Raw genomic sequence first — 16,318 nt, 5'->3', positions numbered from 1 at the left:
ATTTATTTGTTAACTCTATAAAATTCAAGTTTATGATATTAATATATCTTCTTTTTTAATGGTTATATTTCATATTTAATATTAAAAGAATACTTTAATATAAAAATATTTATAATCCATGCATGGCATGGGTAAGTACCTAGTTAACATTAATTGTGAAACAGAGGATATATATGATAATGTGTAGGTGTGTATCTCTTAAAATGATTATTATATCCCCGCTGTCACATTTTTCATTTTGTCGTTACATTCTCTTTTATAAAATTCTAATTCCCCCTAAAAAATAAATTTTGATTTTTCTCAATTCATCAAAATCAACACTTATTCAACTTCAACAAAACCCCTATCTTTTCGTAAATATTCAAAACACATTTTTTTTGTATTTTGTATTCATAAATATTTCAAATCAAAAAAACAATAATATGAAACATAAAGATAAACGTAAGTATTTATATCAAATAAACTATTATATCATACATGTAAATTGGCATCTTCAATAAAATGTCTACAATAAATAATAATGCATAGTAAAAATTTAAATTTAAATCGAGATATTTTTAATTTGAATCAGTTTTGGATGGTTGCCATTTTATAAAGCTTTAATTTGAAACAACTTTAATTTGATAAGACTCTTTTAAAACTGCTTTGTGCCTTTTATTAATAGTTTTGATTTTGTGTCACATTTAGTAGGCTTTTTTCTTTAGAAATAATTATGACATGATATGAAATAATAATATAGCCTTATAAATATTCTCCTAATTTACGTAGATGTAACATATTATAAATATGTTATATTGGCAAGTCAAATATTATAATGATATTTATATATCTAATTTCCATTTCATCCTATTTAAAACTTATTCACTAAAATACTTAGAGACCAAGTAAGTAACTATTTTGTTCAGAAAAATATATATTTTTCCTTATTGTACAAAAGTCTATTATACATAATTAAAATTTATTTTTATATATAAAAATAACTTGAATTTTTGATTTAATGTGTATACTAAGATAGTTCATAAATTTAAATGTAAGTGTGAAAACATATGTAGAGCACTATATAGTTGTTTTGAGAGCTAGTTAGTTGATATTTTTATATATAGTTTATATATTATAATATGCTTTAAAATTTTTACTAATACCTTATATATAAATATTTGTAACAGCCCGTTTGGTACATGATATTATAGGGCGATAATGGTAATAAAATTAAGTAATAAATAATTTGGTTGTTTGGATGCCTTCAATGGTAATGGATGGTAATAAAATAAGGTAATGAAATTACCAAAAAGGGCCATTTTTATTACCATCAAACAACTTGGTATTAGGCTGCAATGGTAATGAAGTATTACTGTGGTAATAAAATAAAGTAATGTTGTTTCGAGCTGAAGAAAAAAAATAATGAAGAAAAAAAAGGTAATGTATGTAATTATCCAAAAAAATATTATTATTAAAAAAAGAATCATTAGATAGAATAATTTAGATACAATAATGTTTTTAGATACAAATATACAATAATGAAACTAAGAGTCATTACCATTTTTTATTACTAACAACCAAATGCAATCAATGGAATATTATCTTCCATTACCATTCTTTAGTCATGCACACCAAATAAAAGAATATTCATTACCAATTCTCATATCCATTCCTTCATTACTATTGTCATTACAACATTTCATTCTCATTACTTCATTACCATCAACCAAACGAGCCGTAACTGGTTTAATTTGGTACAAATGATAATACAATATGCATTCCTTTTTAAAGTTTGCCAAAAATTTTCTTAAGGTTGTATTTGTGTATATTTTTTACTTGTCATATACAATTAATTATTACGAAATCAAATATATTTCTACAAAAAGTAAATTCTTTTTATTATATAAAAACTTTCCCTTTATAATAAAATAAACTATAGAATACCATAGTAAAATTGCTTTAAGTTTTAGTGTTGTTTTATAGATACCAAGACTATTCATTTTGAAAATAAATTTATAAACTATTTTAATGAAATTGTTTAGAAGTAAAGTTATTATTATACACTGTCTTTTATAAATGCAAAAAACTGTTTCAGCTTTATGTTTATATAAAAGTAATTTTAAATTATTCATAAACTATTTAATGTAACTTTGGATTCGATTTCAGATTTGTATATAATTTATTTTATATTCTGTTATAATTTTTATTAGATAACTTTAAAATTTTTATATACACAAATAAATAAACTTTTATCTAATGTATGCCGAGATAGTTGATAAATTTAGATGTGTGAAAACAAATGTAGAGCACTGTATAGTACTTGTTTTGAGAGCTAAGTTTTATATGGAAATTAATATGATACTTTATGCGTTTTCTTTTAAAGTTTTACAAAAATCTTCATAGGTTTTATATTTGTATATTTCTTAATTTGTCATATATTAATATTATGATTATTGTGTGGGTAAAATATTAGCCATAAGTAATTATGATAAAAGATCGTTTGGGAAGGTTAGATTAATACTAATCTGGGAAGAATTATTAAGATTAGATAGTCATCTTGCAATATCTATTTGGGAAGATCAAGATGACTTTGTACGTATATAATAATATTAGTGCATGAGACACTCACGTGCGGCTAGAGGATACTTGTTCATTATAAAGGGGCATTATGAGATAGTGGGACACATGTTCGAAGGAGAAGCAAAATATGCTATAGAATAAAGGAAAGTCCAATAAAGTAAGGGAAGAATTGACACGTCCAAGATAAGCACAGTGGTATGCAGAGAATTTTGGGGATTAGTAAAGTATCAAAAGAATGTTTTACGGGGACAATCATGGGCTATAAATACAGAGGAAGGAGCACATAAATGATGTAACTAATTTTTACTATTAAGAAAGAAATACGAATGAACTCAAAGTAATTTATTGCTAAAGAGTTATTACAACTAAATTTTCAAGGACTCACATTGATTTTTAGAAGGATATTAATACTATAGTGATAAATCTAAAGCGATTAGAATGGTCTTGACTGATACTCAGTACAACAATTGTTAAGAATTAAACACAAAGACCTCACGTCTAAATAAGTTCTAAGTAGTAATCCACCTTGCAGCCACAGTGCTCCAGGAAAGACCTATTAGGCAAAGTTGTCTTATACTGTTACTGACTTGGGCGTCGGAGTTGGTCCGCGGAAAGACATTTCGGGCCCTGCTAACCCATTATTGCATTTTACAGGAACAATCATCTTCTCAAACGATCTTACTGCATAGCTTGATGAGATAGCAAAAACAGGCTTCTACCAGTACTTAACTCCTGATTAATCCCTAATCAGGAGCTTAAGTCTTTTAATTAATTATTCTACAAAATCATACACGAACAATTATGAAACATATTTCTAGAAAAAAGAAAATATTTTTATTATATAAAAATTTTAACCCTTTTAGAATAAAATTAAACAATAGAATATCATAGTGTTATAATTCCATCGTTTTTGTGGACTCGAGTCCAGCACTTTATGCATGATGTATTATGTATAATACCATTCGCTACGCACATTTAAAACAATAGAATATCATAGTAAGTAATTGATTTTTTTTAAAAAGCACTGAATTTGAAAAGTCCATTCAATGTCCTAATAGATAATAACTTAGTCTGTAATCTTGTATATTTTAATTATTCAGCACTTAATTAGCTAATTTTTTTGAAGATTGACCAAAGTTAGAGACAATCTCACTGATTGTATAATGGTTACTGATTTTTTGATTACTTAGAAAAATAATTTTACAAAAAAGAAAAAAATCTCAAATTTTATTATAAAGTAGATTATCAGTTAATTGATGATTTATGATTACATATTATAATATTATATACCAAAATTAGAGACATGATAACAAAATCACTTCACCAGTTATTTTGTAATCTTGTATATTTTTATTAATCATCACATAATTAGTTAATTTTATTTGAATATTTATTAAAGTTAGAATCAATCTGACAGAATATATTCTGTAATTGTTTTTTTTAATTATTTACAAACATATTTATATTGAAAAAGGGAAAAAAAAATCTCCAACTTTATTAGAAAGCAGATTGTCAATTAATTAATAATATGTGATTACATATTAAAATATTAATTTACTAAAATTAGAAACATTTTAACTGAATCACTTTACCTAAAATAGATTTGACTGAATCATATAACCATTGTCCTTTATAATTAGGCAGCAAATCTGAATAATTCTTTTTTTACTAAAATTGACAGGGGAGAAATAACTGCCTTGTAATAGAGATCAGTATGGTCAAATTAGATGTTGCCATGTGTATTAATGAAGCGACATCTATTATTTTTCAAGACAAATAGTGAGTTGTATGATTTCACTTACAAAATCACAAAATTTTTTTAGAGATTATCTTTGGGTCAACTTATTATATATTTATTAAAATATATTGTAAATAGACATTAAAAATAACGTAAGTAGACATTTAAAATATTATAAATAGACATTAAAAATATGATAAATTGACATTATAAATATGATAAATAGACATTAAAAAAATATAAGTAGATATTAAAATTGAATGGCCAGGCCTCATTAAAAAAAAGTACAGTTCCCTATATATATTTGAAAAAAGTCAAAAAAAAATCTAATTGTGCGTTATCTCCCTCCTATCCTCAGATTCGCCATTGCCCACCCACAAACAAAAACCCTAAAACCCTGTTACCGAAGGCCACCCACGACCGGACGAGTGACGATCCGCGCCACCCACCCCTCGCCGGCATCTCTTGCTAGTAGCCACCCTTCACTGCTGTTCACTGAGCGAACCCTGAAATCCCTAAAACTCAGTTTGTTGTTCGCCTATTCACACTTCGCAAGACCACTGCTGCTGCCGTGAACCGATGAACGTGAAATCAAGGCCACCAAGACCATCAATTCTGACGGCCCACCACCAAACCCACACACCTTCAATTCAATTTAAATATTATTTAGATTTTTGAAATCCCCAAAAGTTAGGGTTTTGTGTTTATTTCAAGTTTCAAATCTCTTTCTGTGTTCCTTGTCTCATCGTCGTAGCCTAAACTGAGCAGCCGCCGCCAGCACTGGACAACCAATTTAGCCGAACAACCATAAAAATTCAACAAAATATGTGTATTTTGTGAATGCAGTTCCAAGAAGCTGCAATTGAATTGGTAATTTTATCACCAAATTAAAAATTTTCCATTCATTCTTGTAGTTATTAGAAATATTAAATGATTATTCAAAATCTATACTAAATTTGAGCAATATAATAATGAAAGATTGCTCCTTTTCGCCCAGATTTTTTTTCCAATTAGATGAAAATTAATAGTTTTTATGGGTTTTTTCAGTTATGCTTATTATTTTACTGTTTGCTTAAAAATTTGTAAAAAAAAAGAAATAAAATTTTAAAAATTTATTTCTTTATGGGTTTTCTCTTTGAAAAGCAATTATAAACTTAGTATCTATAAATATGATGAAAATTTCCATGTACATCGATGAACATGAGTTAAAAATCAAAACTTTCCTGATTTACCCCATTTCTTTCTCCCTTAAGATTCTTTTTTTTTTTTTTTTTGATTTTGATTTTATGTTAAATTTATTAATGCGGAGTTAATTAAATGAGAAAATAAAAAAACAGAATTCAAACTGAAACTAATAAAATAAAGATCAAATTTTCATAAAATTTCTTTCATATATTGGTGCACCTTGAGCGTTTGAAGTCTGGATCCGCCCCTGATCTCAGTTTCTTGAGTTTGAATCCATGAAACTTCCTTTAACAATTTATTAATTATAGTTGGTTTTTCTAGATTGGGTGATAGTATATAACTTCTCCATTTCTATTCAATTTTTGTGCTACAGCTTTTTGAGATTTTCAGAATCTAATCGATGAACATGTCATCTTCGGGTTCGCCATGTGCAGCGTGCAAATTTCTAAGGAGAAAATGCACACAAGATTGTGTATTTGCACCATATTTCCCCCCAGATCAACCTAAAAGATTCTCGAATGTTCATAAGGTGTATGGTGCTAGTAATGTAGCGAAGCTATTGAATGAGTTGAACCCTAGTCAAAGGGAAGATGCAGTGAATTCGTTAGCATACGAGGCGGAAATGAGGTTAAATGATCGAGTTTATGGCTGTGTAAGGGTTCTTTCTGTTTTACAACAACAATTGCAGTCAATTCAGAGTAATGTCACACTTGCTAGGAACCAATTAAGTTCTTTTATCGGACCTGCTGGAGTAATGTCTTTTTCGAATCAATTTAATCGGGCCTATCATGCTGTTGCGACAGCTGCGTCTTCTTCTAGTTCTGTAAATCAACAGATTAATATGGGCTTGGGTCAGCGTCAGTGTCTGAGTTCGGGTCCAATGATGGGTAGTCCTAGTGGTGTTGTTGCAAGCCCGGGTGCAGTCTCATCTCATGTTGGTATTGGGCAATCGTTGGGGATTAGAGGTCCACAAAATCAACAACAGGTCATTGAGGCCCACCAATTAGCGGTTATAGCTGATAGAGAAGAGCAAGATGCGATGATGAGAAACTGGGAACATCAACAGCTTATAAGGCTTGGTGGTAACAGTGGCAGTAACAGTGCCAGTGGCGGGTATAACAGCCGAATGATTATCGGTAATAGTAGTGGTGGTGTTGGGGATTATAATCAAGTGGGGTCCACTTTAGCTAATGCACAGCCCTCATTGGCTCTTGGTGCATCTGCGATTAATCCTATGGCTCAACAACATCAACATCAACATCAACATCAGCAGCAACATGAGCAACAAGTAGATGAATCATTAGGGCAGTTTTCATTACGACAACAGCCTGCTACGACTCATGCACACCAAGGACATGTAGATCAATTTGGTCAAGGAAATCAGCAACTTCTCCAACATCATTGGCGCCAGCAACAGCAACATCATGATCTGCAACATCAGCAGCAACAAAAGATCATCTAGAGGATGGAACTATTGGAATCTTGTTAAGAGAAGATATACGTAACACAATTGCCCATAAATTTTTTGGAGTTACTCTTTGTTTAGTTTAGTTTTATAGGTGATTTCTTCAAATCTAGTCTCGTCAATGTAACTTCCTTTTTTTCTTTTTCTTTTTTGTTTAGTTTTATAGCTTATTAATTATTATTACAAATTTTGTTCTTGTCAAATGAATAATGTTTCGCTGATGATTACAGAAAGGATGTGACTAATTGAGGGTTTTTGAATTAAGGTGGAGAACACTTATGGTATAAACTTATAACTGTTGAACTGGTTTATGGCTTAATGCAGTTTCTTGACAGTAGTTTTTAATGAAACTAAATAGTAGGAGTATTACAGAACAATATTTTTCATTCAAGGAAATGTCAAATACTTTGTTGCCATTTTAGAATGAGAGTCACCTACCCGAAGGATGTTACGTTGTGAAATGTCAACATTAGAAGAATAGTGTATTATCACAAAAAGGGTGATTAAGAATTTGATAGAATTTTTCCTTGTACGTTTAGTTTGTTGTGGCTCGAAAGCAAGATTCTGTTACATAATGTGAACCTTCATTGATAGGTGATCTTAAATGCAACTGCTCCTTGTGAGTCTAAGATTTATGACATAAGTAGTCAAATATTGATAATAACTATGCATTTCCACTTATTGTAGTTAATTGAATTACATTTGTTCACTTTTTATAAATAAATTAACCAAAATTAGAGTATTGATAATCATTTATCATACTTTAAGTTTTTGTAAATAATATTTAATTGAATGTTATTTTTGAATATATATTTATGACGGAGAATATCTATTAACTATTATTAAAACGAAACACTGCTTATGTCATCACTTTTTAAAATTGTATGTGTCATTTTTAAACAAAAATTTTCCCTCTAAAAGTCAATGATGATGTCATTGTTATTATGACAAGTATTTATATCTTTAACTTTTTCTACTTTTTAATTATACCTATAAAATTATCCATATTGATTGATTTTTTAATTTTAAGTCATATCATTTAATGCATTGAAAAATTAATATATATATATATATATATATATATATATATATATATATATGTATATATATATATATATGTATATACATATATATATATATATGTATATACATATATATATATATATGTATATACATATATATATATATATATGTATATACATATATATATATATATATATACATATATATATATATATATATATATATATATATATATATATATATATATATATATATATATATATATGGTTTTTTATTTTTCTTTCAAGTATCTATATAATGTTTATAATGGTATTTATTAAATGAGTATAAGATATTTTAAGATGGTTAAAGTATAAAGCCGTAAATTTTTTTTATAGAAAATTTGCTTAAAATAATTCCAACTATCACTTATATTTTAATAATCCCAACTATCTCCATAGTTTGTTCATAGCATACATCTCTACCTTATTACAGGTTACAACAGTGAATTTAATTTCTTTTTCGTTTTTTGTTTTATTATAGTCTTTAATTCACACTTTCCTTCAATTCAATACGCAACGACTTTCCCATTAATTCCCTCCATAATTTCACGCCTATTTCTTTCCCAAATCTATTCCTCCCAAAATCAAATTTGTAACCCTAAAAATCAAATCTTTCGGTGTAAGGAAGATCATTTGAATCAAAGAGGAACAATTACGCTGGTGGATTGAGGTTCTTCAATGGCTTGTTCGTTTTCCCCTTCTTAATTCGTTTGCAATTAGGTAAGATTTTTGTTAAATCTGTAAGTTTTGAATCAATTTTTTGTTGTTTTTCCCCCTTTTTTTTTCCGATTAAGGAATGTGCACTTGATAAATTAACTGTTATGTTTTGGTTTGGGGGTAAATTCAAATGGACAAACAATGGTTTAGATTATGTTGGTGGTCAAGGTTGTACCATAGAAATTGATGCAGACATGATTTCTTGGTTTGATTTAGATGATTTAGTAGTGAATAAGGTGGAAGTTAAATTTAGCTTGCATGCAATTTGAAGTTGGGTTTAAAAGGATAAATAGTGATGAGAGTGTAATGAAAATGGTAAAATTGAGGGTTAAAGTTAAGGTAGTAGCTGTGTATATAGTGAAGGTAGGTGATGATGTAAATTTGGAGAAGGAATTGACTAAAAAGGTCCTAAAGTTAACTTTCAAAAGGACTCCAAAAAGCAATGTGGATAATAAAAAACGATTTGAGGCATGTGGTCCCCAAAACAGTCTAGATTCCTTAAATGACCATAAACCCTTACCTTTGTTCACTTTTATCCCAAACCCTAGACTTTATAGTGAACCAATAAAACTTCTAAGCCATGAAGAAAACCTTTTGTTGATAATCACACATCTAAAGGAGGGGTCAGTGAAGTATTTGAGGGTGAAGGCAGTGAAGCATTTGAGGATGCGCTCAGCGTAGGTTTGGATGAAATGATGGCATTGAGTCAAGTGATGACAATGATGGGGTAGTTGATAGTGAGGATGAGAGCTATTGCGCAAGTAATGAAGTAGAAGAAAGTGAACAAAAGAGTTGTACAGACAGTGAAAGGGTGAATGAACATGAACAACCTGATCAATTGGATGATGCTGTTATCGCTTTGAATTTGAGTAGGGATGATGAGTGTGTTTCTGATTATGAGGACAGTGATGAGGAAGCAATGGTACATGTTGTGAATTGGAAAAAAATCAAGTGGATTGTAGGTACTAGCTTTCCAAACCCAACTGCATTTAAGGATGTACTGACAAAGTATGCACTAGCACAAGGGAGAAGCTTGAAAATAGCTGTGAGTGATAAGAATAAGCAGAATAGGCTTGGTGTTGTCTGTGTTTTGGGATGTTCTTTTAGGCTTTATGCATCTTGGGACAAAAAAAAAAGCCGAGTATACAGTGAAGTAGGTTAAGAACAAACATACCTATCAGAGAAACATGGAGGGAAATACTAGATTGAAATCTAAATGGATTGCTGAGCAAATGTTGGAAGTGTTCAAAAAAGACCACATATTCCATCCAATGAGATTATGGACTTGATGTAGAGCAATTATAGTGTTATTTGCAACAAGGACTTTACATACCATGTCAAATATAATGCTCATAAGAGGCTTCATGATTAAATGAAAGACCATTACAATAAGGTGATGAACTATGTTGAGGCTTTGAAAAATAGTAGTCCACAAAGTAATTTTAGCATTCTAACAGTCCCAAACACCAACCCACTTGTGTTTTAAAGATATTTTTTGTGTTTTATGAAGCTTTGAGGAATGGTTGGTATAATGGTTGTACGAAAGTCTTGTGCATTGATGGTTGTTTTATCAAGACTTTCCTAGAGGGTATGCTATTATCAGCAATTGGAAGGGACCAAAATGAACAGATATTCCCTGTAGCATGGGCAATAGTAAAGAGGGAGAATAATGAATCTTGGGTGGTTTCTTTCAGAGTGGATTGTGATTTCTGATGAGCATCAGATAACTTTTTTTTTCCTAAGTCCTTTAATCAATGTTTTTTTTATGCAATTGTCTTTGATATGTAATGAATTTGTTTTAATCAAAGTATACTGAGGGTAGTACGTATTGAGCTTTCAAAGGCTGAACATAGGCACTGTGCAAGGCATATATATGCCAACTAGAACAAGCACTTTAAGGGAGTGGAGTTAAAGATGCTGTTTTGGAGGTGTGCCAAGGCCTACAATGAGCCTGATTTCTATGATGGCATTAAGGACATGGATGAGGTAAGCCATGAAGGTGTTGATGCATTCAAAAAAGCTAATCCAAGTGTCTTTTATAGAGAATATGTGAAAAAGTAAAGCATATGTGATGTAATTGTTAGTAATGTGGTGGAAACATTCAATAATTACATCATGAATGCAAAGTCCAAGCATCTTATAAACATGTTAGATGAAATTACGACATTGATGAACAAAAGACTAGTGACTAGAAAAGAACATGCTGCTAAGTGGGATGGTGTCCTTTGTCCTAAAGTGCAAAAAAAGTTAGATAAAGAAAAAGAGGAAGCCACTAAGTGTTCAGTTTTACCTGCATCTGATACCAAATTCCAAGTATCTTGTTATTGTGGTACCTTGAAGTTGATATTGAAAAAAAGAGTTCACTTGTGGAAAATAGAATTTAAAGGGTATACCATGTTGTCATGCTGTGGCTGCTCTGTTTTATTTGCATAAGGACGTTGAGTCCTATGTGGATGAAAGCTACACAGTAGAGTCTTATTTAGTTGTATATTCCCTTAGCTGGAGAAAGACACTGGCCTCAGCTTAACATTGCAATGAAACCCCCACCAATTAAAATAGGTCCGGTAGACCTAAGAATCTAGGTTTAAATCACCCCATGAAGACCCTAAACATCCTAGTAGGCTGACCAAACATGGAGTGCAAATGACTTGTACCCTATGCAAAAACACAAATCACAACAAAAAGAAGTACCCTGACAAGGGTAAGGTGCAAGAGATCCCTCCACAACCCAAAAAACCAAGAGGTAAACCCAAAAAATATGCTTCTATTGCCTTAGAAACACCCACTGAGCACCCTTAACATCACTTAGTGTCTGCCCAATCTTCAACCATTGGTAGAGGCGGGAAGACAATCAAAGTAGGGCAGGGAGTTAAGGGTGCTATTAGGGGTGCTGGTAGTGGAAGAAGGGGTGAAGCTGCAGCTGTTGAAAGGGGTGGAAGAAGTGTAAGTTCTGTGACAACCACAAGCAAGGTAAATCTGTTTTAAAGGTTAAATATTTGGCAATAATTTCTATTATGTTTTGACTTGCTTTCTTTGTTTTTTTTTTGTAGGGACCAAATACAAGAACAAGATCAATGTTGAATATTTGTAGTACTCAAGAATCAATTTCAAATAGAAAGAAGGATGTTTGTACTTTGGAAGTCTTTCAAAAACTTATGGCAACATGTACATTAGCTTATGTTAGTTTCTATGTAATTGTAATGTAATGTTGGTCTCAGTATTATGACAGCTTCTATGTAATGTTAATGAAATATTTACAGTAATGAAATGTTGTAAAGAAACTTATGACGGCTAATAAACCTCGATTTTACCTTTTATTTGGGCATAATATTGATCATCTATTTATTGATTTCCGTGCATTGCCATTGCTTTTGGTTGGTTTTACGCCCTTTTGTGGCGTAGCATGTTTGTTGCTTGTTTTTGCAGATTGATCACCTATTTTCGAGCTTTAAAGCGTGTTAGGTGGATGCCCCTAAATTTCCCGAACTTTTGGAGGAGGCATGGGATTAAATCCGAAGAACAAATGAGGGGAAGAGGTGAAAAGGAGTCCAATCCAAACAAAAATATTAAAAGTTGGCTTTATTAGCTTCGGATCGACTGGTCAAATGTCGAATTTGGAGTTCAAACAAAGTAGTTATGGCATTTCCAAAATCGGCTACGCGAACGTTGATTGTAAGCAGCAAAACAGCAAAATGGTGTTGAAGGAAATTGTTCCCGCTACCAGCAACACGCATGCACTGCTGGAAACCAACTGAGACAGCTCCGTTTATGTGCTATGGTTCAGCACCAAAATTATTTAAAACTTAATCCTCCAGGCCCAATTTCGAAAATAACACTCTTCAAAACAGAATTTTCGAGAGCAGCGTGCAGGAGGGCAGTACCATTTCTTAGTTCTTCATTCCCTTTTCTCCCACTTTACTCTTATAAACCCTCTTTCAAAATTTCTTTATTTTAATTTTCTTAACCAAAACTGTATTTCATTGTTAATTTTATTTATCTTTTCTCTTTTATTGGTAACTACTTGAAGCTTTAAGGTATTTTAATGGAGTTTGGTAAAGAACATTTATGGGTTTTTGTTATTTGTTCTTGAATTCTTCCCAAATTTTATGGGTATTTTGTAATCTCATTTATTTTTAGTTTTCTAATGTTTATTTACTAATTTTGGTAAGTTTATGGTTTTCTCTCAATTGTTCTTGTTTATTCATGTTTTCTTTGTCTCTATTTATGCTACTAATGTTTAAATGATTGGTTGTTATACGTTAATAATGGATTTGATGGTTATGATTAAGAGCAGTGAGTAGTTTTCTAGGGTTAGGGTTAACTCAACCCTTGTGATGACTTGATGATGATGAGACTCTAGTTGATTTTGGATTGATTATAAACTTAGATGGGGTTATTCTACCCATTGGCTAAGGATTGTTATAATTGGTTCCAACATAACAACGAAGGTTGGATTTTGAGTAATCTAAATTTTGATCAATGGATGGAATCGGGTGTAAGGGATCAATGAGGATTGAACCTTGCATCCACCCTCTCATATAAGGGCTTTATCCTTCACATACAAGAGTAGGGTGATGTGCTCATTTTTAGAGCACATTTATCTCCTCATTGTAGTGTCGAGTCTCGTGTTTTAGAATGCGTTTTACACACTTTACGCATGATTTTACCTTGCTCTTGTCTCCATGGTGTTTTGAGGTAATTTCAGGTATTTTTGGAGATTTCAAGGTATTTTACGTTGTGTACGAGACTTAGATGCTTTTATCGAAGATTAGCCACGCGTACCAAACCTTCCCCAAGCATTAAAAGCCTTCCGCAAGGTCCTCGCAAAGCCCGTAAGCCATCTAGAGCTTCAAAGATACAATTATGCCTTATACGGAATACTAGAATTGACCTTTCCTTTTCTATTATAGACTATTAGAATTATCTTTTAAGATAATTGGATTCTTTAAGAAAGGATTTTTTTATCAATATAAATTCATATAAATTCAATTAGCCCATTAGTAAATAGATCAACTACAGTACAAAATCAAAATAATTTTAAATATTTATTAAACCGATCATTAATTTGTCTCAATTTTACTCGCAAACTCTAAATTAAGTTGTCCTATTTTTTTTTTTCAATCTTCATTAATCACTCTCAATTCATATTTTATTTTTAATTTGTAAGATTAAACATAGATCTTGTTTGGTTCATCTCAATGTAAAAATTATTTATATCAACTTTATATAACTTTTAATTATATTATAAAGATATTTAGTAATGAATAAGTGCATTTGCATGTGTGCAAAATAAATGAGATAATGAAATTGAATAGGAGATTATTTTATAGACAAAATTTCCTTTTTATAGTATAATATTTTTTAGAATATTTTATGTTAATGTAACAATCAATCAAAGTCATATAACATTAATCAACAATACTTTCAAATATAACTAACAGATTATATAAGGTAGACATAGCTATTATAAAATAAAATAATAAATGTCATGTAAGCAAATTACAAAAAAAGTAGTCAATTATTTGTTAGAGCTTAAGAACGTCATTTGTTATTTTTCAAAATAAATTATTAGTATATACGAATTGGTGTTCCCTAAGTCATGACTTTTCTACATTAAAGAAACTAGTCCTAGAGTTTTACATATATATTTGGATAATAACTTTAAAGAGAAAAAAAAAGGAAAGGAAGAAGATGGAAGGGAAGGAAAAGGCGGAAAAGAGAAATAGAAGAGAATTAATTTTAGTTTGTTTAGGAGGACAGCAAGGAAAATGAAAAAAAATAAGTGTTCTCTTTTCAAATCTTTTCTACTTTTAAAAGATTGATACTTTAAAATCATTCATTCAATCCCTTTAAATTTCTCCTTCCGGATTACTTCTCTCATTTTGTTATCTAAATAAAGAATTCTTCATCCCTTCAAATTCCTCTCCTTCCTTTCCCTCTATTTTCTACCATCCAAACATAAATTTAATGATAGTTGTTAAAGCAAGCGCCAATAATATTAACAACGACGTTAACTTTGAACATTTAATCTAACATGCTTTGTCATGTACTTTGGAGATGGTCGATAAAGATGTGTCATATATGGATGGTTTAAGGTTTGGAACGATTGATGAGAGTTGCTTGATCAAAGCAACAAGAAAAGAAGCAAACTGTGAGTGGCTCGACAAGGCGCTCGATCGAGCAGTGCCTAACTCGACCGGTCGAGTGGTGTTGGCTCGGTCGAGCAGAATGTCCAGAACAAGTCAGTAGCTTCACTAGAAGCTCGCTCGACCGAGCGGTAGTCGAGTAGACTACATTGGATCCTGTTTTTGGTTAGAATTTGTAGTGATTATGCAATAATGTGGTGCATTACTTTATTGTTTATTGTAATGTTTATTGTCATAGTTAATTGGGGTGTTAAAAGTGCTTTATAGTGAGTAATTGAGAGAATCTAAGAATGATACTCACCTTTCACTATAAAAGGGAGTATCATTTATAGAACAAAGGCCACCAAAAACACACATATTGTTGAGAGGGTTATTGCATTGTTAGAAATTTAAGAGTGTTTTTACTTTGCTTTAGTATTTGTGATTTTTAGAGATTGTTCTCAGGAGAAGGGGAGGTATCCAAGATACCTTATAAAACACTTGTGTTCATCTTTGCATTATATTTTTTATTTGTTTTTCCATTGTTGAACCTCTTTGAGGCTTTCATTTCAATAGTTGTAATTCATAATTTTCAGTGAGAATTCAATGTTCTATATATGTTTCCTTAATATGTGTTTCTTGGCCTTTACGTGTTTGTTTATTTTAAATAAAAATGCAATGATTTATATGATAGAATAGAAGTTTTGGGGTGCACACGAAACTTGTAGTAAGACCTAAATAAACATTGTATTACATTAACTGAATACAAACATTTAATTACATCATAAATTGTATAAGAATATTGGTAGGAGTCTTGTTTCGCGCCGATACATTCTTCACTTATATTTTTTTGTGAGCTTATGTCTCACTTATCCCTCACACCTGTCATTATAAGGTGTACATATCTTGGTTGTGTACATCATTAGTGCACTCCCACCCTTCATCCTAGTAAGCCAAACAATCTATTTATACTAAAATGTAGGGAGTTTGAGAAGTTTATTACACAAATCTACATTTCTCTAGAGTATTCTTATATATTTACTTTTCTAGATTTTTCTATCATTGTCTTGATTTTTTAGGCTCAATTTAATCTAGTTTATTCTACATTTTTCATATTACATTCCATCACTATATGTATTGCTTTTATTATTTATATAATTTACAATTTAAAAAAATTAAATTCTTCTGACACAGAAAATTTTAGAAAGAAAACAGACCAATTTTTGTTCCTTTCCTTTTTCTATTGTCCTTTTCACTTACTTTCATTCCAAAAATATTTATCCAAACATATTGTTAAGAAAGCCTATGAATAGATGAATAGGGTCGTCTTCCTTGAAAGGAAAAGATTGAAACTTGAAAAGTCAACACCGACATTCTACTGGTCTTCGTTGCATTTTGTTCCTTGAGTCCTTGGAACTTATGTTTGGTTAGGTAAACATAATAAGAAAAAGGTTAGTGTATTGAT

At 30.6% G+C, this 16,318-nt stretch overlaps 1 protein-coding gene across 1 annotated transcript; it reads left to right on the top strand.

Moving 5' to 3' along the window:
- The first annotated feature begins 4,629 nt into the window (after window positions 1-4,629).
- Window positions 4,630-7,329, top strand: LOC130820379 (LOB domain-containing protein 6-like). The gene is made up of 2 exons (XM_057685729.1): window positions 4,630-5,167; window positions 5,856-7,329. Exon 2 carries the CDS (start codon window positions 5,883-5,885, stop codon window positions 6,942-6,944), a length of 1,062 nt encoding a protein of 353 aa, XP_057541712.1. The 5' UTR covers window positions 4,630-5,167; window positions 5,856-5,882; the 3' UTR covers window positions 6,945-7,329.
- Window positions 7,330-16,318: the final 8,989 nt, after the last annotated feature.

The sequence above is a fragment of the Amaranthus tricolor genome, chromosome 8, assembly GCF_026212465.1.
Source record: "Amaranthus tricolor cultivar Red isolate AtriRed21 chromosome 8, ASM2621246v1, whole genome shotgun sequence".
Classification (NCBI taxonomy): domain Eukaryota; kingdom Viridiplantae; phylum Streptophyta; class Magnoliopsida; order Caryophyllales; family Amaranthaceae; genus Amaranthus; species Amaranthus tricolor.
Note: the sequence above shows the minus strand (reverse complement) of the source record. Positions and strands in the feature narration are given on the sequence as shown.